Source organism: Papio anubis, chromosome 17 (assembly GCF_008728515.1).
Source record: "Papio anubis isolate 15944 chromosome 17, Panubis1.0, whole genome shotgun sequence".
Lineage (NCBI taxonomy): Eukaryota > Metazoa > Chordata > Mammalia > Primates > Cercopithecidae > Papio > Papio anubis.
The window spans coordinates 23,835,263-23,859,744 of record NC_044992.1 but is presented as its reverse complement, the minus strand read 5'-3'; the positions used below and the strand labels follow the sequence as shown (position 1 = coordinate 23,859,744).

At 37.1% G+C, this 24,482-nt stretch overlaps 1 protein-coding gene across 7 annotated transcripts in view; it reads right to left on the bottom strand.

Annotated features, from left to right (window-relative positions):
- The window catches only part of NF1 (neurofibromin 1), a 290,127-nt gene that overhangs the window by 113,603 nt on the left and 152,042 nt on the right, over nt 1-24,482 (bottom strand). For 5 of the 7 annotated variants that reach the window (XM_003912562.5, XM_009190060.4, XM_009190064.4 and 2 more), the window contains 6 exons: nt 15,609-15,744; nt 11,404-11,466; nt 5,897-6,055; nt 5,279-5,376; nt 3,904-4,050; nt 2,554-2,700 (listed from right to left, as the gene is read on the bottom strand). In XM_003912562.5, the coding sequence (XP_003912611.3) occupies nt 2,554-2,700; nt 3,904-4,050; nt 5,279-5,376; nt 5,897-6,055; nt 11,404-11,466; nt 15,609-15,744 (750 nt within the window). The remainder of the gene's footprint in view (nt 1-2,553; nt 2,701-3,903; nt 4,051-5,278; nt 5,377-5,896; nt 6,056-11,403; nt 11,467-15,608; nt 15,745-24,482) is intronic. The other 2 variants (XM_003912563.5, XM_009190065.4) reach the window with 1 other exon arrangement.

Genomic DNA, 24,482 nt, shown 5'->3' with positions numbered 1-24,482 from the left:
GGTTTAATTGTTATATAGTTTGCTCAAGACTCAGTGTGCTTCTTTAACCTCAAGATACACGTTATTCATCAACTCCAGAAAACATCCATCCATTAGCCTTTCAAATATTACTTCTCCCCATTCTCACTGAGCTCAATTTCTAGGGAACACCTACTAGACATATTTTGGACCTTCTCATTCTATCTTCTGCATCTCTTAACCTCTTTCATATTTTCCATTTATCTGTCTGTACTGACTGTATGCTAGGTAATTTGCTTAGAAACTAGCTTCAGCTATAAATTTTATTTTTTTTTGAGACGGAGTTTCGCTCTTGTTGACCAGACTGGAGTGCAGTGCCGCGATCTCGGCTCACTGCAACCTCTGCCTCCAGGGTTCAAACGATTCTCCTGCCTTGGCCTCCCAAGTAGCTGGGATTACAAGTGCCCACCACCACACCCAGCTTATATATATATATATATATTTTTTTAGTAGAGATGAGGTTTCACCATTTTGGCCAGGCTTGTCTCCAACTCCTGACCTCAGGTGATCCACCCACCTCGGCCTTCCAAAGTGCCGGGATTACAGACAACAGCCACCGCACTCGGCCTAAAATTTTTTAAACTATACATATTTTCTTTTATACCTAGTATTTCTGAGTCTTATGTCTTGGGAAAGAGATTGCATTAGCTCAGCCCATCGTGCTGCTGGTACCAGGTCAGAATTTTAAAAATATTAATGGAAACAACCTAGATATCATTTGATAGGAGAAATAATTATACATGTGCATAGATAAATGACTGGGAGACTATTCAGCAAACGTTAACTGAATTATTTCTGACAGGGAGGATAAACAATTTTTATTTTTTTTACTTTCTTCTTTAGATTTCTATATCGAGTAATTTAATAATTTTTTTTAATAACTGAAAATATTATAAAGCTACCTTCATTTTTTTTTTTAAAAGAAAATGGGTCTCCAAGAGCATCAGTGGGAATTTAGAACAAAAATAAGATCTAACATTTATTAAACAGTTTACAAGTACCAGATAGTACGCTAAGTATATTATACATATTGGATCACTTAATCTTCAAAAGCACAAAAGATTGCTTTGTAAGGGAAGGTAGGATCTTAGAAAAAAAGGAGTGATAAAAATAGTTTCCTAGAAAAATGGCTAGGATGTCCTCAGTGATGTCAAATTTAAAATTGTTTTGATTCATTCATTTTTATATTTATATTTACTTATTTTTTTTTTACTCATTTCTTTTTGCACAGACAAGGTCTCATTCTGTCACCTAGGCTGGAAATGCAGTGGTGCAATCACAGTTCACAGCATCCTCGAGCAACCCTCCCACCTCAGCCTCCCAGGTAGCTGGGACCACAGGTGCGCACCACCACACCTGGTTAATACTCTATTATTTGTAGAGATAGAGTCCTGCTATGTTGTCCAGGCTGGTCTTGAACTCCCGGCCTCAAGCAATCCTCCTGCCTTGGCCTCTCAAAATGTTGGGATCACAGGTATTAGCCACCATGCCTGGCCTAAAAATAGTATTATATTTTTGTAGTATATAATTTTCAGTTAGGTAATGTGAATATTCTGTATGGAAAATATGCCCTTAATTACACAGGAATAAACATTTGTTGCACTGAGAAAAATCTAATAGAGCTAAAAATAAAAATTAATTTGGAAAGGACATTATATACCCATACATTCTTATGTTTATACATTCTTTCATATATTCATATATTCTTTTAACAGTATCATTGGTTTGGATTTATATATACAAAACCATGACCTATATGCAATACAACTAATAACAAGCACTTACAATTCAAGGCATATTATATACAAATCTTTAACTTCTCATCATCAGATCCTGTTTTTTCTGTTTTGGCACAAACTATGAACATAACACTCAACTCACAGACACCAAAGAGCACTTATTAAGCATCAAGTCCTGTGAAAGGTACTTTAAAAGATTCAGCAAATTACTCCCATTGTATCATCATAGAGTAAGTGTCTAACAATGAGGATCTTTTGGTTCACAAACTAAATCCCACTAAATGGGATTCAAACAAAAGTCCACAGAAATTTTATAGCAATATTGAAGTATACTATATTTTCTGGACCTTAATCTGAAAGAAGTCAAAACCATTAACCTTTATGAGGGTTCTGAAAAATGTTACAGTGTAGTAGAAAAGTCCTTCACTTAAAACCAAAAGACCTATGAAACAGGTGTGGAATCTTAAGCAAGTCAATTATTCACATTGAGTTGCGTCTTCCTTAACTATAATTTGAAAATAATGTTGTCTTCACTCCCTGGTAAGTACTAAATGTGAAAACTTATGAAAGCAAGATGATAAAATATGATTTGTTACTATTGTTATGACAATCAACATATAAAAAACACACCCTATATATATAAATAATACATAGTTGGATCCCCAAACATGGCAATGTGATTATTAAATACATCTTTCCTCATAGTCTTCTATCATATCTAACAAGTGGCCTGGTGGGCAAACTCTGCTTCTCAAACAAAAAGAATGCAATCAACTATTTCAAGGTTGTACTTTACCTAGTCATAAATTCCTCAAACTTTGAACTGGTAAGGTTAAGGCTGGACCAGTGTGTATCTGCCACAGGTTTGTGCTCTGGAGGACCCAGGTACGCAAGAAGTGTTGCCATCTTATCAAAAGGTCGTCTTCCAACAGCTTTATGATCCCTAGATACAGCAAACTACTTAGAAAAAAAATTAGCAGTTCACATTTTGCGCTACACATTTCTTTAACTTGTAACTGGTTGCTTTTCCTTTTACTGTCAGCTGGTGGTCTCTGCTGATTTGTAAACAGCACCAAAAAGACCTCAGGACCATGTTTACTTCAATCCATTAATAACTCATAAAAGATGAAAATGCCCTGTCATTTAAACTCCCTTCTCCCAATTGCTTACCCTTAGCTTCACAGTCCACTACTTTTCCCGTGAATGTGCTAACCATTTTTATTGGCATTTAAAAATAATCTGAACTCATTTTTCCTTTGTTAGGGACTCCTCATACATAGGAATTTGGTCTCTTTACAAGTTTATATAACTAGATGGGACAGCAAGTAATTTATGATACACAAGAGACTACCAAGATTAATGAAACAATGCCCAAATTAATAATTTCAATTTTTAAGTATTTTCTTTTTTTTTTTTTTATTTCTGAGATAGAGTTTAGCTCTTGTGGCCCAGGCTGGAGTGCAATGGCACGATCTTGGATCACTGCAACCTCCGCCTCCCGGTTCAAGCGATTTTTCTGCCTCAGTCTCCCAAGTAGCTGGGATTACAGGCGTCTGCCACCATGCCCAGTTAATTTTTGCATTTTTACGAGAGACAGGGTTTCACCATGTTGGCCAGGCTGATCTCGAACTCCTGCCCTCAGGTGATCTGCCTGCCTAGGCCACCCAAAGTGCTGAGATTACAGGCGTGAGCCACCATGTCAGGCTGGTATTTTCTATACAAAGCTTTATTGCATATACTTAAAGTATCACAAATGAGTTTATCATAGAATTAAAACGCTGACAATATTTTAATTACTGAATTCCTACGAATTAGCTGTTCTTCAGATTCAAATGCCAACGCTAATTTGAACTCTGGGTCTATGACAGTTTGCAAGCCATAAAAACCCAAAGAGCGAATCTGTGATTTCTTAACTTGACAAAAAAATAATAATAATAACCACTGGAACCTAGGTAGGTTTCTTGATTATTTAATATGACTTAACCTTTTGTTTGTATTTTTTTGAAAAAAAGAATCTTTCTCTTTCTAAACCATAATTCTTAGTCCAAGAAGATGCAAAGTAAAAAGCACTATTCATTACCAATAATTTTATTAATCTAAATTTAAACAGAGAGTATTCACTATCCCCATGACTGGGAAATCTTACCTGTTGCTGGAAAGATACTGGCCGATTTTCTCCTGATTGTTCCAGAGTAGACGATGTAAAGCAAGCACATTGCCGTCACTGATGAAGGAAAGACTATGATTTACTGCATCACTTGTAGGACAATCAGATGCTATATCAAGGAAAAACCTTCAAAAATGCAAAGTTATTAGAATTTTCAATACCAGATACACCCAGACTTATGTTTGAATTAAATTTATATGAAGTAACTTTGTGAAGTAACTGAGATTACAAATATGGAGGGCTTGTTCCCAAAATGTGACTTGACATCAGACAAAGCAAAAAGGACAAGAAGAAAGTTGGCTTTCCACTTCTGATACCTGGCTTCAGCTTCAAAGTAGGCTCTGAAGTTTAACAACAAAATTGAGATGGATGAAACTTCGGAAAGAGGCTAGTATTTTACAGATAAGGAAATGAAGGTCCAGACAAAGACTTCCCCAAAGATACATAGCCTGTCAGAGCTAGGATTAAAACTTTGATCCTTTTAACTTTGTATGGGTCCTCAGAGTGCCAGAATATGAATCCTATGCTGACATTCACTCTCTTTCCAACATGGCTTGTCATTCAGCAATATACCTTTTAAACTCGTTTCCCTAACAGAAAAGCAGTCAGTAACAACTACAATGATGATAAACTGGAAGAGAGAGTTGTACAAGCCTAGCTTAGATGATGAGGATCAATTAGATTCATACTACATGAAAAGCAGAATTCCAGACATAAAATTTACAAAACACTTTCTTATGAATTATCTCATTTTTTTCCCTCTAAAAACAACTCAGGCAAAGACTTTATTCCCACTTTACAGATAAACCAGTAACTCAGAGAAATAAAGTGAAATAACTAGTTATGGAAATCTAGCAGAAAAGTTTTCTACAATCATAAAGTTCAGTTTCTCATAAACAAAATCTTACGTGTTTGCTTTACTTGGTTTAAAGAATAACATTTTAGTTTAGATACACTTCCAAATTTAAGTACCACAAATACTCTAACATCAAAAAAACCTTATTAAACATTGTTATGTATTATTGATACCATGGTTTTAGTTTTAAATAAAAAGAATCCTACTTCTTCCTTGTCCCCATATTGAACCATCCTCAAATCCTTTATTTAACCAGACATGTCAAAAATCCCTCTTGGTTTTCAAATATGAAAATCACTATCAAATTATAAAAAATATTATTTTATTTCATGACTGTCTTTTATAGTAAAATAAAATAAGACAAGTTATGTCTTGACCTAGAGCAGGAAAAGAAAAAAACCTACACTGGAACTTCATGTAAAACAGGTACATGGACTTATGTGAAACTGAAAATATTTGATTCAAACAGAGCAACTGAATAAGTGGCAAGTAAATTACCTTCGTGCTGCATCAAAGTTGGTTTTCACAAAATCGTTGAAAGGCCGCATATGTTCTTCTTTTGTGAAGAGAACATGATTGGCGATACTCTGAAGTATCTATACAATAAAACAGGGTTATAAATAATCAGATTATTTATTGTATGAAGTCTATACATTAATATATTCTTTAAAAGCATGAATTTTCTCATTGATATTTCTGCTAGTACTTAAAAATTAATCATTCCTCATTCTATAACTTATTTTAGGTAGTGTTTCTATCCTTCCCAAATACAATTATTATATTTACATGTAAAAATACGTATTAAAAATGTTCAATGCCTTTTTAAAAAAATCCTATAGTCTACATTCTAGTCTGTTTCAGAATGTCTAGAATGATTATGCAAAAAATGATCTTCATAACACAAGACATCTGCTATAACAACATGTTTTCTCACGAAAATAAGGTCCATCAGGTATCTAATGAATTCCTTTGTAATATAAACAAAATAAAACAAAAACACATAACTGAAAACCATAGGGTATTTCAAATATAAATGTAAGAGGAAGTACTATAAGAAAAGCTGAAAATTTAGTTGCAAAGGGAATTTAAGATAGTTAGATTATCAAAATAATTCACCTTTGACATTAACTTCAAGCCCCTTTCGATTCTAGGTGGTGGCTTTTTATCTAAAATCCCTGCTTCATACGGTGAGACAATGGCAGGATTGATAAATCTGAGGAACATGGCACTTCCTACTGCACCGATGCTGTTCTGAGGGAAACGCTGGCTAACCACCTAAAAACAAGGAGTTGAGAATTGAGTATAAGGTCTGAATTAAAATAAGGACATGAAAACAAAGAGTTCAAAGGTCAAACTTCGCACAAACACTCTGAATCAATCAGTCCTCATGAATGACATATTTCTATTTTTTTCTTCTCCCAAAACATGAGAAAATGGTTTCCTCTCAATTCTAGTCTTGTATCATATTAAAGTACAATTAAGGTATCTCAGAGGAAAGAAAAACCTCATGGATGAGATGGGTAGAAGAAACCTGAAAAAAGATCTTCACTGTATCATCACTTGTACCGCAAGTTTGATGAGTAATGAAAGCAGACCAAATTTTCACACAAAGATGATCATAATTTACTAAGATTAACAGACATGAAAGTGTGGTCAACTTTATAAGGTGAAACTAAATTTTCAACAGCACACCCCCAAAACACCCTATACTTGATAGTACATATTTACATTTTGTTGTGTACCAGTTACAACTGAATTTAAGAAAAAAATGCTGGCCATATACAAAACAAAATCTTAGATTCCTGAGGGAAAAAAAAACAACTTACTTACAAGTAATGTTACTGCCAGTTCCTTTTCTTCATAGCTTCCTTTATAATATAAGAACCTACCTATTATTTAAACCATGGAGGGATGGGAATTCTTGGGGAACTAAAAGAAAAAAGGATCTCACCAGAAGAGAGAATCCCTATATCTACCTCAATTTATAATTCTGTCAAATAAAAATAATTTAAGAACTCAAGAAATGGTTGTCCAGCCTGAAAAGCAATGTGAACCCAATATTAAAAATGGATTATTTTCCCTTTATAAAACATTCTACATTAAGATAAAGTAAAAGGTACCTTAGCTTGGGAAGAGTGCTATAAAACTGGTTCAGCTCCCATCCCTTCCCAGTGTCCCCTACTTTAAATCATGTTATAGATGAAAATTATATTTTACAATTTACATTTTTTATATATACTATATATGTGTATTTTTAAAGAACACTTAATGTAACATTTTAATCTCTACAGCTATTTTTGCTTAGTGTGGCTAACTGCTGTTTAAACTAGCAGTGACTACAAAACTGTAGCATTCCACTCAATAATCTGCGATTCCAAGGATAAACCTTCATTTCAAAGGATGTTGGTGGGGGGGGTCCCAGATTTACACACAGAATATCACGTAGCTATTTTTTTCACAATGCCTCAATAAATATTTCCTGTCATAAGTTATGACAGGAAATTATGACATAAATTATGATAGGCTGACTCCAGATTAACTCTGGAAAGAATCGGGATTATTTCACTTCACCCTGTTCAATGCAGTGCTTCAAGCAGTCCACATTTTAAATGCGTTATCACTGCTTATAATCTCAAAATAGCTTTCTATAATCTCTGATAGGAAGTTAGTAAAAACTAGATTTTAGAGAAAAAAATATTTGTAAGAGGTGATAAAAAGAGGTCAGTTGTAACTAATATAGTCCCACCTTCAGTTACACTACACGTAGTTCAGGAAGCTTTCTTTATGTTACAGTGTTTATTGCATGAAGAACAACCTTAACTCTTAAATAAGCGGAAACTGGTGAAGGTGACTAAATATAGCTGCTTTATTAGAATGGCTTTAAAACCTAAATACCATTTATTTTTAGCTCAAATATATAAATTTAGAATTAGACACAGAAGTTTTAGCTGAAACTATAGAAAGATGTAAAATTAAGAAAAAATTCGAGTGCTTCAACTATTCCAGTACGGTGTTTCAACCTTCTGGGGATGAGGAACCTCTCTGAAATCTGATAAAGGTTAGAAAAATGAATGTATGCATTCACACACACAAAATTCTTCACATAATTTTAGAATATTCATAGACCATCATTGCTACTGAGTGGTTCTTCTAAAACTCCCAAATTTTAATCTTAGACAACTCTCTGGCTGGGCGTGGTGGCTCACACCTGTAATCCCAGCACTCTGGGAGGCCGAGGCAGACAGATCACTTGAGGCTAGGAGTTCAAAACCAGCCTGGCCAACATGGCGAAACCCGATTTCTACTAAAAATACAAAAAGTAGCTGGACGTGGTGGCGCACACCTGTAATCCCAACTACTTGGGAGGCTAAGGCAGGAGAATCGCTTGAACCCAGGAAGTGGAGGTTGCAGTGAGCCATTGTGCCACTGCATTCCAGCCTGGGTGACACAGAGAGACTCTGTCTCAAAAATAAATAAATAAATAAATAAATATAAAAAGGCAGACAAAACAAACCTATAACATTTTAAAGCCCTTAAGGAGTGAGTCAGCAGGAGGGAAAAGGATTAAAAATTACTTTATAATTATTTAAAAATAGATTATTTTAAAAGAATTAGCATCTAATAAGTTTAACCCATTAAAATTCTAAAACGGTTTTTAAAAAACTAAAAGCCATAGTTTAATTTTCAAAGAACCAGTTAGTTTATAAAATGTTAACCTGCTGTGAAACACATAGAGAGCTTTCAAAATACTGTTTCATTTTTTACGCTAGTAAAATGAAGCACTGGGAGTGGAGAAGGAACAAGGAAATTTGTAATGGTTATCATCAATTAGACAAAATACTTTCTTGGAAGTAGCTATTTACTGGTTTTCTCTAGCACAAAGAAGTTTTAAAGTGTGACTCATATTTACACCTGATTTATACTTAATGGTACTCAGCATCAGAATTTAATGAAAAACTAAGTGATTTCCCAAAAGAATATTGTAAAATTTACAAAAAGTACCACAGTTTTACCATCTTCCACATCTTTAAAAATAATTCATGTTAAAACCCAAAATATCCACACCTCAGGAACACATACTGTTTCATGTATCATATAAATATGTATCACACTGATGGCAGAATCAATATAATTTTGGAACTAAAAACTGATTTTAAAAACCAATAAAAATGCTATATAACAAGTTTCATAAGTCAACTTATAAAAGGACTGTTTTTTTTTCATTCAACACTAATTGATGCCAATGTAATTTTACCTCATAATACATACATGCTCTATTGGTTTTTTAATTCATAAAAATCTAATTTGGATCCAAGAGACATTCTGCATAAAAGGTCAAAGTTGGGCCAGTCTGTGTGTTGAGACCCGTTATCAGCCAAATGTCCCCTTTCTTCCTCTGGTAAAAGCTGACTACGTAATGTGAATGCATGCAGTCACAAACTACACTTCAGCAAGAGCGTTACTACCCATATATGCTTAGTTACTGCATTCTCCCTGAGTTAGGCAGACAGTTAACTTTCAAAGTAAACCTCATTATACACTATATGTTTGAGAATAAACAGTTATCTGTAATGTGACTACACAGTTATATACTAGAAGCCACATCTCTCTATATTTTACATATTCCAATCCATGATACATACACCCAAAAAGAAAGTCAGCTCTTAAAGATCATTAGATTTTGTTAAAGCACACAACTCCATAAAACAACTTAAATTTATGAGTATACTGTCTTCATACTTTGGAATGTACTCTAAAATATCTGAAATTACCAATTAGATTCCCCTTGTTTCCACGAGGAGCTCATATTACCTGTACTGAGAAATATATTCCAAAACTTAGTATTACTCAGAAATTAAAAAAATTTTTTTTGAAAACAACTCTAGTAGAAAAAACATTTCAAGAAACAATTTTAGATAAAATCTTAATAAATAAAGCAGTGTTAGGAAGGCTAGAAAACATGCTTTAGAGAAACACAGAAAGCCTGAATTTTAATTATGTGATACACTACAAAATGGCATTAGTATAACACTGAACAAGAGTGTTAGAAGCAGCAAATTAATTTCAACGATGATGGTGTACATTATGTTAAACTCACATATACTGAGAATTAGAAGTCTGAAGCATTAGAAACGTCTTTATAATCCAATCAATTTGATCATAGCTAGTCAAATTTACTTAATATACTCAAAAATAAAATCTTCAATGGACACAACAAAAGTATGTCTATAAATTTAAATTTTGATTTGAATTTTTAAAAATCTATATTTAACGCTTAGACAATTTATATGTAAAGCTTAGAAACATATGTAAAGCTTTTTCTTTTTTTGTGAGATTTTTGTGAGACAGGGTCTTACTCTGTCACTCATGGTGGAGTACAGTGGTACAATCACGGCTCACTGCAGCCTCAACCACCTGGGCTCAAGCAATCCTCCTGCCTCAGCCTCCCGAGTAGCTGGGACTACAGGAGTACACCACCACACTTGGCTAATGAAAAAATATATATATATATATTTGTAGAGATGACTTGCTATGTTGCCCAAGCTGGTCTTGAACTCCTGGGCTCAAGAGATCCTCCCACCTTGGTCTCCCAAAGTGCTGGGATTACAGGTATGAGCCACTGTGCCCTGCCATAAAGCTTTATTATATGTAAAGTTGAAAGGAATGAAAGATGAAACCAGATGAACACTGTATTCTAAATTACACCCTTTTAAGAAAACTACCTACTTGACTCCTAAAAGTTTTCTTTACATCTTACTCTACAATCATTTGGATTATATGAACAAAGACAGGGCTCAGCCTGATAAGTCACTCTGACAAATAATGGCAAATGTTAAATGAATGCATGTTATATTTTGTACAAATTCCATTCACTGGAAGAAAATAATTATGACTCTCATAATTTTCTTCCTTTTAAATAAATCAGGCCAAGTTCATAGAAGCAGAGAGTATATTCACATTATGTTTGCAGAATGATGTGTTTTTCTACACATACAAACTCAGTTTTCTTTTATCTCAAAAATACTATCTTATCATTTACCTCCTTTTTTTTTTGAGGTAAAAGTAGTTTTACCATTAAAATTTCTAGGAAACTATGCACAAATATCTAAATTATGCCTGGGACTGCCTAGATAAAAATATGAAGAGTAAAAAAATAAAATTTAGCAACTTTTAGGTAAGATTTAGACAGTGACACTTTCCCACCATATACTTCTAACAATTAAGAAACACTGTCATCTCTGGAAAAAGAAACCACTCACATTACCTTCAAACAAGAAGCAAGAATGAAGAGAGTCAGCGTTTCCTAAGGCCTTGAAATTAAGTTTCTTTGCATTCATTTATAATTTTAAAAGTAACAATAATAAAATTAGACCAAGGATATCCAATGCAACAAATGCCCACAAATTGCCTTTGGGATAAATCAAACCAAAGGAACACAGAGAATGTTTCAATGTAACTTAATTCCAGGGTTAATTGAAATGAAAGCTATTTTGTGCCAGAATTAGTAGAATGATTTTACAGTGAAGGTCAAATAGGCTGAAGTGAAGATATTCTTAACAAACAGCAAAAGATTTTTGTTTTGCTTTGAAAGAAACAGCTAGTAAAAAGTTCTCCAAACTTACTGATTTTTTGTTTTCCTTTTTTTCTTTTACTGTAGCTTTATTCAGTAGGGAGTGGCAAGTTGCCTACAGAACAGAGATGAGCACAAACAAGTCACAGCACCGACTACATACAGCAACAAAAACAATGTTGGCTTGTACATAAAATTATACCATAAAATGTAACACAAATGGAATCAACAAAAAATTAGAAATCAACTGAATTTTGAGGAATGAATTTTAATTCTGGGTTTTAATTTTTATTACATTTTTAAGCCAAGCACTAAAACAGCAAGAAATGTTGAGACCCAATCATGTCTACTATTTCTGGCTATGAATCACAGAAAAACTCTCCCCAAGTGAATTTGAGGATATTAAATATTTACATTTTGGTTAATTCCTAGCTTTTGAGAAATTTAATATAAAATACTCATTACAAGTAGATCACACACTAAAAACATTTGTGTCTACATAATTTTTTCTTGATATGTAAAATTCTTCTCTGTGTATCCTTCAATTGACTTTAAGTTCTTTTTCCAACACCTGGCATTTAATTAAGATCCTATTGAACAAAGAAATAAAAATTATATGGATAAATATAAAAATGCACTTTAGAAATTCTGAATTAAAGACCTCTCTCTCCCTAAAAAAGATTACTCTTATCATTTCACATTATTTTTCAATGTTTGCAGGCTACTTCCTGAAATGGTTTTAATCAGAGGTTAAAAGCTCTGCAACATTTGGGAGAAGAAGGTTATCAGCTCAACTAGTAAGAAGCATTAATATTATTAAAGTGAAGAAACTGCAGAGAAAATTACAGAACAAAACTGTAGGCCTGCTTAAAACTTCACATATTACAGTTGACCATTGATCAAAATATCTAAAAAAAAAAAAAAAAAAAAAAAAAAAGGCCACCTAAAAAATCCCAAAACTCCAGACACATATTGGCTTCATCTCTCAGAGCTCTTTCTAGACCAGAGAATTCTTTCAAAATTAAAAGACTCTTGATAGGACTAGCCTAGGCAGAATAATTATTTTTAAAATATTTCAAAAACCATGTCAGAATTATTTAATCCACAAATAGATGGCATCTTATTCTAGGAATTCTGGGCATCCAACACCATAACCATAACTTGGGCTTTAAGTTAGTTAGACATCCATTCATCCACCCACCCATTCATCTATCCAAGCAGTTATTGTGCACCCAAATGTCAAATACCATTCTAGGCATTGGGAAATAGCAGTAAAACAAGAAGACACAGCCCCTTAGCTCACCGAGCTTTGTTTCAAACTTTAGACTATATACAAATGTATTAGTAACCATGGTATATAACTATCATTTATAGCCTGAAAAATTTGTGTAAACTACTTCAGTTTGGAGAAGGAGATTTACTGAAAAAAGGTGAGATTTATTTAGAATCATAAATTAGTTCTTAGAATTCTCTCACCATAAGAGAATATGCACTCTGGGAATTATTTTATCTTTATTCTAAAACCATCAGGAGAAGTGAAAACAACACATGAGAAAATGATTTAATTATAAATCTGACACATGTTCACAGTTGGCTATTCTTATATAACCTTAATCAGTCAACTAAGGAAGGAAGGTATATAAAGTAATACAGCTGGTTAAAGCATGATTTTAAAAGGCTTAAAGGCCAAGATATGAACTCAAAAAAGGGGCTAAAGTCCAGGGAAGTTTATCAGCTAGCAATATACTCATTTCCCTTTCAACATTTCCCCAGTAAGTCCCAAAGCAGGAGCCAAGGGACTACTATCCCTCCAGGCAGAACACAGAAGGGCAGGAAGCTACACTTGTGTTACTGCCAAAGGCAAAGGGGCAAGAAGAAGTCAGAAGAGGGAAGACAAATAAAAAAAAAAGAGCAAATGAAAAGGAAAAAAACTAGGTTTGGGGAGCAGACTCAATAAAATACTATCTTGAGACCAAAGCGTTTTTCCTATCTTTCTTTCTTTCTTTTTTTTTTTTTTTGAGACAGAGTCTTGCTCTGTCGCCCAGGCTGGAGTGCAGTGGCCGGAACTCAGCTCACTGCAAGCTCCGCCTCCTGGGTTTACGCCATTCTCCTGCCTCAGCCTCCCGAGTAGCTGGGACTACAGGTGCCTGGCACCTCGCCCGGCTAGTTTTTTGTATTTTTTAGTAGAGACGGGGTTTCACCGTGTTAGCCAGGATGGTCTCGATCTCCTGACCTCATGATCTGCCCGTCTCAGCCTCCCAAAGTGCTGGGATTACAGGCTTGAGCCACCGCGCCCGGCCCTATCTTTCTTTCTAATCAGTAAATGTTACCAATTACTAATTAAAAAATAAAGCCTTATTTAATAACAACACAACATACTGTCTCTGCTCTTCAACAATGCTTTTACCCAATACTCAATGCACTAATACCACATTTAATTCATGTTTTTAAAGATAATAATTTTATGTGAAATTTTAACATAATAATCTAGGTTTGTTATTAATATAGGATATTTTATTGTGAAGTGCTCTAAAAAGCATAACATACTGTTTAATAACCACCACATATAGTGTTTAAAAATCTATTTTCTATTTTCACTATTTTCCTCCTTTCTCAGCTATGAAAGCTGGCAAGAATCTTGTTTACTTAGGTGGGAGGGATGGGGAAATTTATTTCTTCATTAAATATTTCTTAAGTACTAAATAAGTGCTAAGACCTGTTCCTTTTACATTATCAGAATCATGGTCTTGAAATGGTCTCCAAGTTTGCTGATGATACATACAAAAAGATTTTTCTTTTAGGATGACAACCACATGAAGAAATTCTACTACAATCTCCTAGACCATGTAATCATGTAGTCAGTCCCCATTCACTTTTAACCAGCTAAAGTCAAAGCCACTGTCATTTTAGAAACCCACTTGCTCTCTGACACCAGTTACCACAAAGCCAACCAAGAAGTCAACCCAGACTATTTTTAATATGTGCTATTTCCTGTCTGCCTAGTTTCATCAATAGAACAATTACTAAATAAATTTAAAGAGACACCTGAATACAGCCCAAACTTAAGAGAAGATATTCACTGTATTAAGTTTCATATTATAACTAAACCACCCTTTAGAGTCAGATTTAACTAGCTGAAAAAATTAGGATTTTCCTAAGTTTCTTTGAGTCTTTTTGTAAAGACAGAAAAGTCATGATAAATTAAGAGAGACAATGTTAAGTATGTTTTATCATCTAGGTATACTGTGAAAAGCTTTTTTACAGATAGAACAAATACATCTTTAAAAATAGCAATGGGGAAAAAATTCACATAGAGCAGCCTCAAACAGCTTTTAAAATGGTGATTTCAATGATGCTGTTAACGTCTCTAAGCAACTGAAGCCGTGTGCTAAAAAAAGCAAATGGCTGCGATGACTCTGCAAAGAGAGAGACACAAAGACATGGGTTTTGATAACTGTGTATTTACCTTATACCCACCCCTACCCCAAATTCCAGACCCACTAATGTTTCTTCCAGAACCATAGTTTCCAAAAGGCTAACGTGCATTTGCAGGATCTCCCTTGGAATAAATAATTCCTAAAACTGCAATGTGCAATTCAAAAACACAGTAGAAGGCATAAAAGAACATAGACCTAATTCCTTCAAAAAGAAGGCCATGACTATGGCTATCTTCTGAATTCAGATGCATTACTTGCAGTGCTAATGTTAGAAAGTCTAGTAATTTGGTCTGAATGATGATGATGCAATATCTCTTTTAAGAAACATGCTACATAAAATAAACAGAACAATCAGTCTATCCTGGGAAAACCTGACACAAACTAATTATACATTAATGAAGAAACCAAAATCACAGATGATCAAGCAATTCACAAGGTAAAAAAGCGAGGAGGAGACCCGCCTTAACTGTGAAACACCCTGTAAATAATTTAGGTTAATAGACGACAACAACAAAAATCCATAATATGTTCATTTCAGTCACACCCATCACATCCAGTGGATTCACTGCATTTTAAACTTGCTCCCAGTGCAAGGAAAATTTAGTATTTTAAAGTCTTCTCTTACTTCAAACTGTTGCCTAAGTAATATTTAAGTTTTTTCAAAGACAATTCCAACAACAATTCTCAATGTGTTATTCACCCAAATTCACTCAGTATTATAGTTAACCACACACCATCAGCAGCTAGATCCTTCTTTGATAAAGCATTCTTCATAATTTAACTTTAGATTAATAATGGTCATCTCTAACTGTAAGCATACCTGGTATAAACAGTGGCACACACTTCGAAGTTGAGGGGGGAATTCTGAGGAGGAACTGATGATGGCATGGAAGAACTTTTCAGTCATCTGAAGGAGGTTCCGCTGGTTTTCCTCAAGGCTCTCTGATGGTTCTAATCTACAAAAAAATTAAAATCCTAACACTTTTGTTTCAAACAAATAACAAAAATCACTCCTTAAAGGAGACTCTTTTAGAGACATTAAGCCAAATGCAATGTGTGGACTTCGCTGGAATCTTTAAACAACCAACTATAAAAAAGACAACTTTGACAGGGCACGGTGGCTTACGCCTGCAATCCCAGCACTTTGGGAGGCCAAGGCTGGCAGATCGTTTGAAGTCGGAGTTCAAGACCAGCCTGGCCAACATGGTGAAACCCCATCTCTACTAAAAATACAAAAATTAGTCAGGTGCCTGCAATCCCAGCTACTCAGGAGGCTGAGGCAGGAGAATCGTTTGAACCTGGGAGGTGGAGGCTGCAGTGAGCCAAGATTGCACCGCTGCACTCCAGCTTGGATGAGAGAGCAAGACTGCATCTCAAAAATAAAAATAAAAATAAAAAAAAGATGACTTTGAGATAACTGAAAAAAATTTAACAGAAAACTAGTCTTAGATAAATTATTCAGGATTACTAACTTTAATTTGTGTGGAAATACTCAGGCTGCGCACGCACGTGTGTGTTTAAGTCTGTATCTGTTAGAAACATGATCTCTGAGATATGCTTTAAAATACCCAAGCAACAAAAGGGGGAGAGAGAGGACAGATAAAACAAGAATAGCACATATTTTTCCAATTCACAATCCTCTATGTGTATATGCCCGTATGAAAAAATTAACACACACATATGAATGATGCAGGGCTTTTTGGGGGGGTGGGAGGGTGGAGGGGTCGGGAGGATGGGGTTTCACTCTTGTGGCCCAGGCTGGAGTGCAATGACACAATCTCAACTCACTGCAACCTCCGCCTCCCGAGTTCAAGCGATTCTCCTGCCTCAGTCTCCCAAGTAGCTGGGATTGAGGGCATGCGCCACCACACCCGGCTAATTATATATTTTTAGTAGAGACGGGGTTTCACCATGTTGGTCAGGCTGGTCTCGAACTCCTGACTTCAAGTGACCCACCTGCCTCAGCCTCCTAAAGTGCTGGGATTACAAGCATAAGCCACCATGCCCAGCTAAATGATGTAGGTTTTTAATTTTTTCATCAATAGTAACAAAATGCAACCTTCATCTTTCACTCTATATCATGTTTCTGATATCCATGTTGATAGATGAATATATAGTTCACTTTACTGCATAATAATCTATTGTATACCATGATTTATCTATTCTCTAATTAATGAACATTAAACATTTTTCACCTTTATAGACACCACTGCAATGAACATTCTTGCACATAAGAGTTTCTCTAAGGCAGCTACCTAAAAATGAAATTTCTGAGTTATTGAGTATATGCAGATTTAACTTTACTAGATAATTGCCAAATAGCTCTAAAGCTAGTACTGTATAAGAATTCTTATTCCCCTCCAAACTAGTAGGTGGGAAAAACATGTTTTTAACTTCTATTTCCACAGTTCCTACTAAGGTTAGACGTGCTTTTAGATATTTTGTGGCCATTCAGGTTTCCCTTATTTTGAACTGCATTTCACATCCAGTCTGACGTTTCTAACTGCTAGATGTCCCCTCCCCACTGATATCTAAAAATCAGTATGCCCCAAATTAACTGATTTTTCCTTATACTCGTATGTCTTATCCTGTGCCCTATGTTATCAATAGCACTATCACTTTCTTAATCACATCGTTCAGGCCATCTCTGATGTCACTTTTTCCTGCTCTACTTCATTATTCCCCATATCCAATCAGTGTTGCTTTTTTTTCTTTTTTTTGAGACAGAGTCTCGCTCTGTTGCCAGGCTGGAGTGCAGAGGCACAATCTCAGCTCACTGCAACCTCCGCCTCCCGGGTTCATGTGATTCTCCTGCCTCAGCCTCCCCAGTAGCTGGGACTACAGCTGAGCACCAACACCACACCCAGCTAATTTTTGTATTTTTAGTAGACACAGGGTTTCACCATGTTGGCCAGGATGGTCTTGATCTCTTAACCTCATGATCTGCCTGCCCCAGCCTCCCAAAGTGCTGGGATTACAGGCATGAGCCAGCACGCCCACCCCGGTGTTGCTAACTCTTATCAGTACCACCTCTAAACTCTGGTGTTGCGATTAAAGGAAGAGATTCCGCAGGCAGATTTACTAGGTTTAAATTTCAGCTGTATCAGTCATGGATCATTATGAGCTTGGTCACAACCCTTAAATTCTCTGGGTGTCATTTTTTCTCATCAATAACACAGGAATAATAATACCTGCTTTATGTAGTTTAAATTTTACCCAATAGCAATCAAATCCACAAACCTTTACTCTCTAACTAGCCTAATCTGAACTCTCAAAATACATCCCTTATGAAACTCACCACTTATCTGTTATGTGTTTTATCCCTCTTACTAAACTGTAAGCTCCTTGAAGGAAGTGTTTACCTATGTCCCCTTAAAGACTAGCACAGTGCCTTACCACAGCAAGTACTGAGTAAATATTTGTTTTAACAGATTAACTAGTAATTTTGTTTCTATATTAATTAACGTATTACAGAAATGCTTTAGACACTTACGTCATTGCTCTAGATTCCTTAAGAGTTTGCTGTGTGGTACAGCATTGAATACAGTAAGAGTTCAGAAATTAGCATGGACTGCAAAGCAGGAAATATTTCATTGAACAGGTGAGTTCCAAAGGAGGCACAGAATTTGCATAGACAAAAGAAGTAAGGGTATTTCAGAAAGAGAAAGTAGGTAGGTCAGGTAATCAGTTCAATCCAATAAACATTTAGTGCACATCTACTATTTGCCATCTTAGTGTCAGGTGCTGAGGATTCAACAATAATTGCCTTTTGACCTTTTCAAAAAGGAGAAAGACATATACACCAGGTATTCCACACTAAGTACTCAATACAATAACTCAAGGATATTGTGATAAACATATATTTGGTCTCTGCTCCTGGTTCCTGACACATTGCTCTTAAAACCCTTGGAATCTCTGGAAGTGCTGAGTGTCTTTTGTACGATAATGAGATGACCAGTGGCTGGGAGGCCCTAGGGAGCTTCAAGATGGGGCTAGTCACCAGAAGGACCAAGTTATGATTAGAAGGTTGAGACTTTCAGCCCCACTCCCCAACTTCCAAGGAGAGGAGAGAGGCTGAAGGTTGAGTTTATCACCAACCACCCATGATTGAATCAATCATGCCTATGTAATGAGGCCACCATAAAAACCCAACGAACAGAGTTTGAAGAGCTTAAAGGTTGCCAAACACACAGAGGTGCCTAGAGGATAGTGCATCTGGAGACAGCATGGAAGCTCTAAGCCCCTTCCCACATGCCTTGCCCTGTGTGCATCTTTTCCATCTGGCTGTTCATCTGTACCCTTTGTGATATCCTTTATAGTAAGTAAGCAAATGAAAGTAAAGTATGCCCCTGAGTTCTGTGAGCCATTCTAGCAAATTAATCCAACTCAAGGTGAGGCTGTGAGAAGCACAGGTAACAACCTGTGGCTTGTAATTGGCATCTTTAGTGGTGGCAATCTCACTCAGCCCTCACCCTGTGGGAAATCTGATGTTCACTCCAGGTAAACAGTGTCACGGTTGAACTGAATCACAAGGACACCTGGTTGGTATCCACTGGAGAATGGCTGATGATTGTTAGGAAGCCAGAGGAGGAAAATGAACTTGCAATATGTGGCTAATTGAAGAGACTGTCTAAATATGGGGATTATATGCAGGCAGAACATTAAGATACAGCAGTAATCCAAATCTTAGATATGGAGGCCTAGAAATTGGTGGGTATGAATGAGATTAACAATTTCTTTAACAAGGCTCAAAGAGACTGCTAGAAACCCGGACAATTGCCTTTCTTTTTTTTTTTTTTTTAGTCAGCATAGCAGCAGGAACACTGCAGTCCATTTCAGGTTTCCCTATAAAACAATACGTTCTAGCCACAGTGCTCTCTTGCTTCCCACATGCCAATGGTAACCTGTTGAATATTCTAGTAATTCTGAACTACAATGAACATCTGTGTTCAATTATTCAAGTGTTCCTGTGTAAAAAACTTTTCGCTCAAGTTGATTTTCAAAGAACCAGCTTCAGAATTGGAGGTGGAGCAAGATGGCTGAATGGAAGCCTCCAGGGATCGTCCCCCCTATTGGAACACCAATCTGAACAATCATCCATACAAAAAAAGCACCTTCATAAGAACTGAAAATCAGGTAAGTAATCAAAACACCTGGTCTTAACATCATATTAAGGAAAGAGGCACTGAAGTGGGTAGGAAAAACTGTCTTGAATTACCTATATCACCCTTCCTTCACCTCCTGGCAGTGGCCCCATGGTGTGCAAAGAAAATCTGCATTTGGGGGACGGACAGCGCAGTGATTATGGAGCTTTGCATAAGAACTCAATGCTGCCCTGTCATAGCAGAAAGCAACACAGGGCAGAGCTCAACTAGTGCTCACGGATAGAGAACTTAGAACAGACCTAGCCAGAGGTAAATCACCCATCCCAGTTGTTGAAACCTGACTTCCAGCAAGCCCCACCACCAAGAGCTCAAGTGCCCTGAAGTCCTAAATAAACTTGAAAGGCAGTCTAGGGACACAAGGACTGCAGTTTCTGGGTAAGTCCTGGTGCTGTGCTGGGCTCAGAGCCAGTGGACTTGGGGTAGACCTAGTAAGACAGCCAGGGCAGCCAAGGGAATGCTTACATCACCCCTCTCCCAAACCCAGGCAGCTCAGCTCAGTTCGTAGCTCCAACAGAGACACCTTCCCTCTGTTCAAATACAAGAGTGGAGAGAGTAAAGAGGACCTTATCTTGCAACTACCAGCTTAGCCACAGTAGGAGAGGGCACCAGGCAGAGTCCTAAGGCCCCCATTCCAGGCCCTAGCTCCCAGACAACACTCCTAAACAAACCCTGGGCCAGAAGGGAATCTGCTGTCTTAAAAGGAAGGACCCAGTCCTGGCAGAACTCATCACCTGCTGACTAAAGAGCCCTTGGCCCCGAATAACCAGCAGGGATAGCCAGGCAGTACTTGTTGTGGTCCTTGGGTGAGACTTGGGAGACATGCTGGCTTCAGGTGTTACCCAGCACATTACCAACTGTGGTGGCCATGGAGACAGATCCCTTCCGCTTGAGGAAAGAAGAGGTAAGAATAAAGAGGACTCTGTGTTGCAACTTGGGTACCAGCTCGACACAGTGGGGTAGAGCACTAAGTAGGTTCCTGGGGTCCCAGATTCCAGGCCTTGGCTCCTGGAAGACTTTCCTGGACCTGCCCTGGGTTAGAGGGGAGCCCCATGGCCTTAAGGGAGAGACTCAGAACTAGCAGCATTCACCATAAGCTGAATGAAGAGCCCTTGAGCCTTGAGTGAACATCAGTGATAGCCAGGCAGCTCTCACCATGGGCCTGGGGCAATGGCGGCCACAGGAAAAGACTCCTCTGCTTGAGAAAAGAGGAGGGAAGAGTGGGAAGGACTTTGTCTTACAGCTTGGGTGCCAGCTTAATCCTTAGCCGCAGCAGAATAGAGCACTACACAGATCTCTAATGTATCTAACTCTAGTCACTGGCTCCTGAACAGCATCTCTGGACCCATGGAAAACTCACTGCCTGAAGGGAAGAACACAAGCCTGGCTGGGTTTGCCACCTGTTGACTGTAGAGCCCTTGGGCCTTGAGTGAACATAGGTGGTAGTCAGGCAGCAGTACTGCAGGCCTTGGGCAAGACCCAGTGCACTCCCAGTGGTGGTGGCCACAGGGCTGCTTGTGTCGCCCCTCCCCCAGCTACAGGCAGCTCAACACACACACACACAGACAGAAAGAGAGAGAGAAAGAGAGACAGACTGACTCTGTTTGTTTAGAGGAAAGTAAGGGAAGAGAACAAGAGTCTCCATTTGATAACCCAGGGAATTCTCCAGGATCTTACCCAAGACCACCAAGGTGGTACTGCTAAGAGTGTACAAGAGCCACAGCATTACTGGGCTTGGAGTGTCCCCTAAAGCAGATATAGCTGCAGTGACCAAAGACTTAGATAACAACACCCAAGTGCCTTCAAATACTTGGAAAGCCTTCCCCAGAAGGATAGGTACAAACAAGCCCAGACTACAAATACTACAAAAATATCTAACTCTTCAATGCCCAGGCACTAATGAACATCCATAAGCATCAAGACCATCCAGAAAAACATGACCCACCAAACGAATTAAATAAGGCACCAGTGATCGATCCTGGAGAGACAGAGATATGTGACCTCTCAGACCGAGGATTCAAAATAGCTGTTTTGAGGAAGCTCAAGGAAATCCATGATAATGTGGAGAAGGAATGGGAATCCTACAAGATAAATTTAATGAAGAGATTGAAACAATTACAAAGAACCAGGCAGAAATTCTGGAGATGAAAAATGCAACTGACATACTGAAGAATGCATCAGAGTCTCTTAAAAGCAAAATTGATGAAGCCGAAGAATTAGTGAGCTTGAAGACAGTCTATTTGAAAATACACAGAGGAGACAAAAGAGAATAAGAAAGAATGAAGCATGCTTACAAGATCCAGAAAACAGCCTCAAAAGAGCAAATCTAAGAGTTACTGGCCTTAAAGAGGAGGTAGAGGCAGAGGTTGCACCATTGCACTCCAGCCTGGGTGACAAGAAACTCTATCTCAAAAAAAAAAAAAAAAAAAAGGAGGTAGAAAGAGCAGTAGAAAATTTATTCAAAGAGGTAATAACAGAGCACTTATGAAACCTAGAGAAAGATATTTATCAATATTCAAGTCCAGGAAGGTTACAGAACACCAAACAGATTTAAACCAAAGATTAACTCAAGATATTTAATAATCAGACTCCCAAAGGTCAAGGATAAAGAAAGGATCCTAAAAGTAGCAAGAGAAAAGAAACAAATAACATACAATGGAGCTCCAATACATCTGGCCGCAGACTTCTCAGTGGAAACCTTAGAGGCCAGGAGAGAGTGGCATGACATATTTCAAGTGCTAAAGGAAAAAAAAAAACTTTTACCTTAGAACAGTATATCCAGTGAAAATATCCTTCACATACGAAGGAGAAATAAAGACTTTCCTAGACAAACAAAAGCTGAGGGATTTTATCAATGCCAGACCTGTCCTAGAAGAAATGCTAAAGGGAGTTCTTCAATCAAAAGGAAAAGGATATTAACAAGCAGTAAGAAATCATCTGAAGGTCCAAAACTCACTGGTAATAGTAAATACACAAAATATTATAACACTGTAATTGTGGTATGAACTACTATCTTGAGAAGACTAAAAGATGAGCCTTTTAAAAATAATAACTACAGCTTTTCAAGACACAGTATAGTAAGGTATACATAAAAACAACAAAAAGTTAAAAAGTGGGGGGATAAAGTTAAAGTGTAGAGTTTTTATTAGTTTTCTTTTTGCTTGTTTGCTGCTTTATGCAATCAGTGCTAACTTGTCATCAGCTTAAAAGAATGGCTCATAAACTATTATTGGCAAGCCTCATGGTAACCTCAAATCAAAAACATAAAACAGATGTACAAAAAATAAAAAGCAAGAAATTAAAACATACCACCTGTAAAAATCACTTTTACTAAAGGGAAGGCAGGAAGGAAGAAAAGAAGGAAGAGAAGACCACAAAACAACCAGAAAACAAATAACAAAATAGCAGGAGTAAGTCCTTGTCAATAATAACATCGAATGTAAATGGACTAAATTCTCCAATCAAAAGACGTAAGAGTGGTTGAATGGATTAAAAACAAACAAACAAACAAAAAAACCCCAATGACCCAAAAATCTGTTGCCTACTAGAAACAGACTTCACCTACAAGGAAAAACACAGACTGAAAATAAAGGAAAGAAAAAAGATATTACATGGTTGGGCATGGTAGCTCACACCTGTAATCCCAGCACTTTGGGAGACCGAGGGGGGTGGATTGCTTGAGGTCAGGAGTTCAGGACCAGCCTGACCAACATGGTGAAACACCGTCTCTACTGACAATACAAAAATTAGCCGGGCATCGTGGTGGGCACCTGTAATCCCTGCTGCTCAAGAGGCTGAGGCAGGAGAATCACTTGAACCCAGGAGGCAGAGGTTGCAGTGAGCCGAGATTGCGCCACTACACTCCAGCCTGTGTGACAAAGCAAGACTGTGTCTCAAAAAAAAAAAAGCCAAAAATAAAAAATAAAAAATAAACATACACATGGCAAATAAAGTCCTAACTGAAAGACAAGAACATCTTAACATGTGGCTTATAAAAAGTAAGCATAAGAAAATCAGTTAAAATTTATTCACTTAACAAATATTTATAAAATGTTCCCTATAAGGCAGACACCATGCTAAATACTCATGGAAGGATATAAAGATGTAAAAATGTGTAAGAGCCAACACTCTAGAGGGGAGATAAACTCATAAACCATCCCAATTGTTACAATGGTGGTGTGAGGCACAGAACAAAGCATATTTCTTTGTTCATGGGTAGTACCTGGTAACAGACAGAGAAAGCTTCACAGAAATGGTGGTTTAAACTGCACTCTGGGCTGGGCATGGTGGCTCACACCTATAATTCCAGCACTTTTGGAGGCCAAGGCAGGCAGATCACCTGAGGTCTGGAGTTTGAGACCAGCCTGGCCAACATGGTGAAACACCATCTCTACTAAAAATACAAAAAAAAAAAAAAAAAATTAACTGGGTGTGGTGGCGCATGCCTGTAATCCCAGCTACTCAGGTGGCTGAGGCAGGAGAATCACACGAACCTGGGAGGCGGAGGCTGCAGTGAGCCAAGACTGCACCAC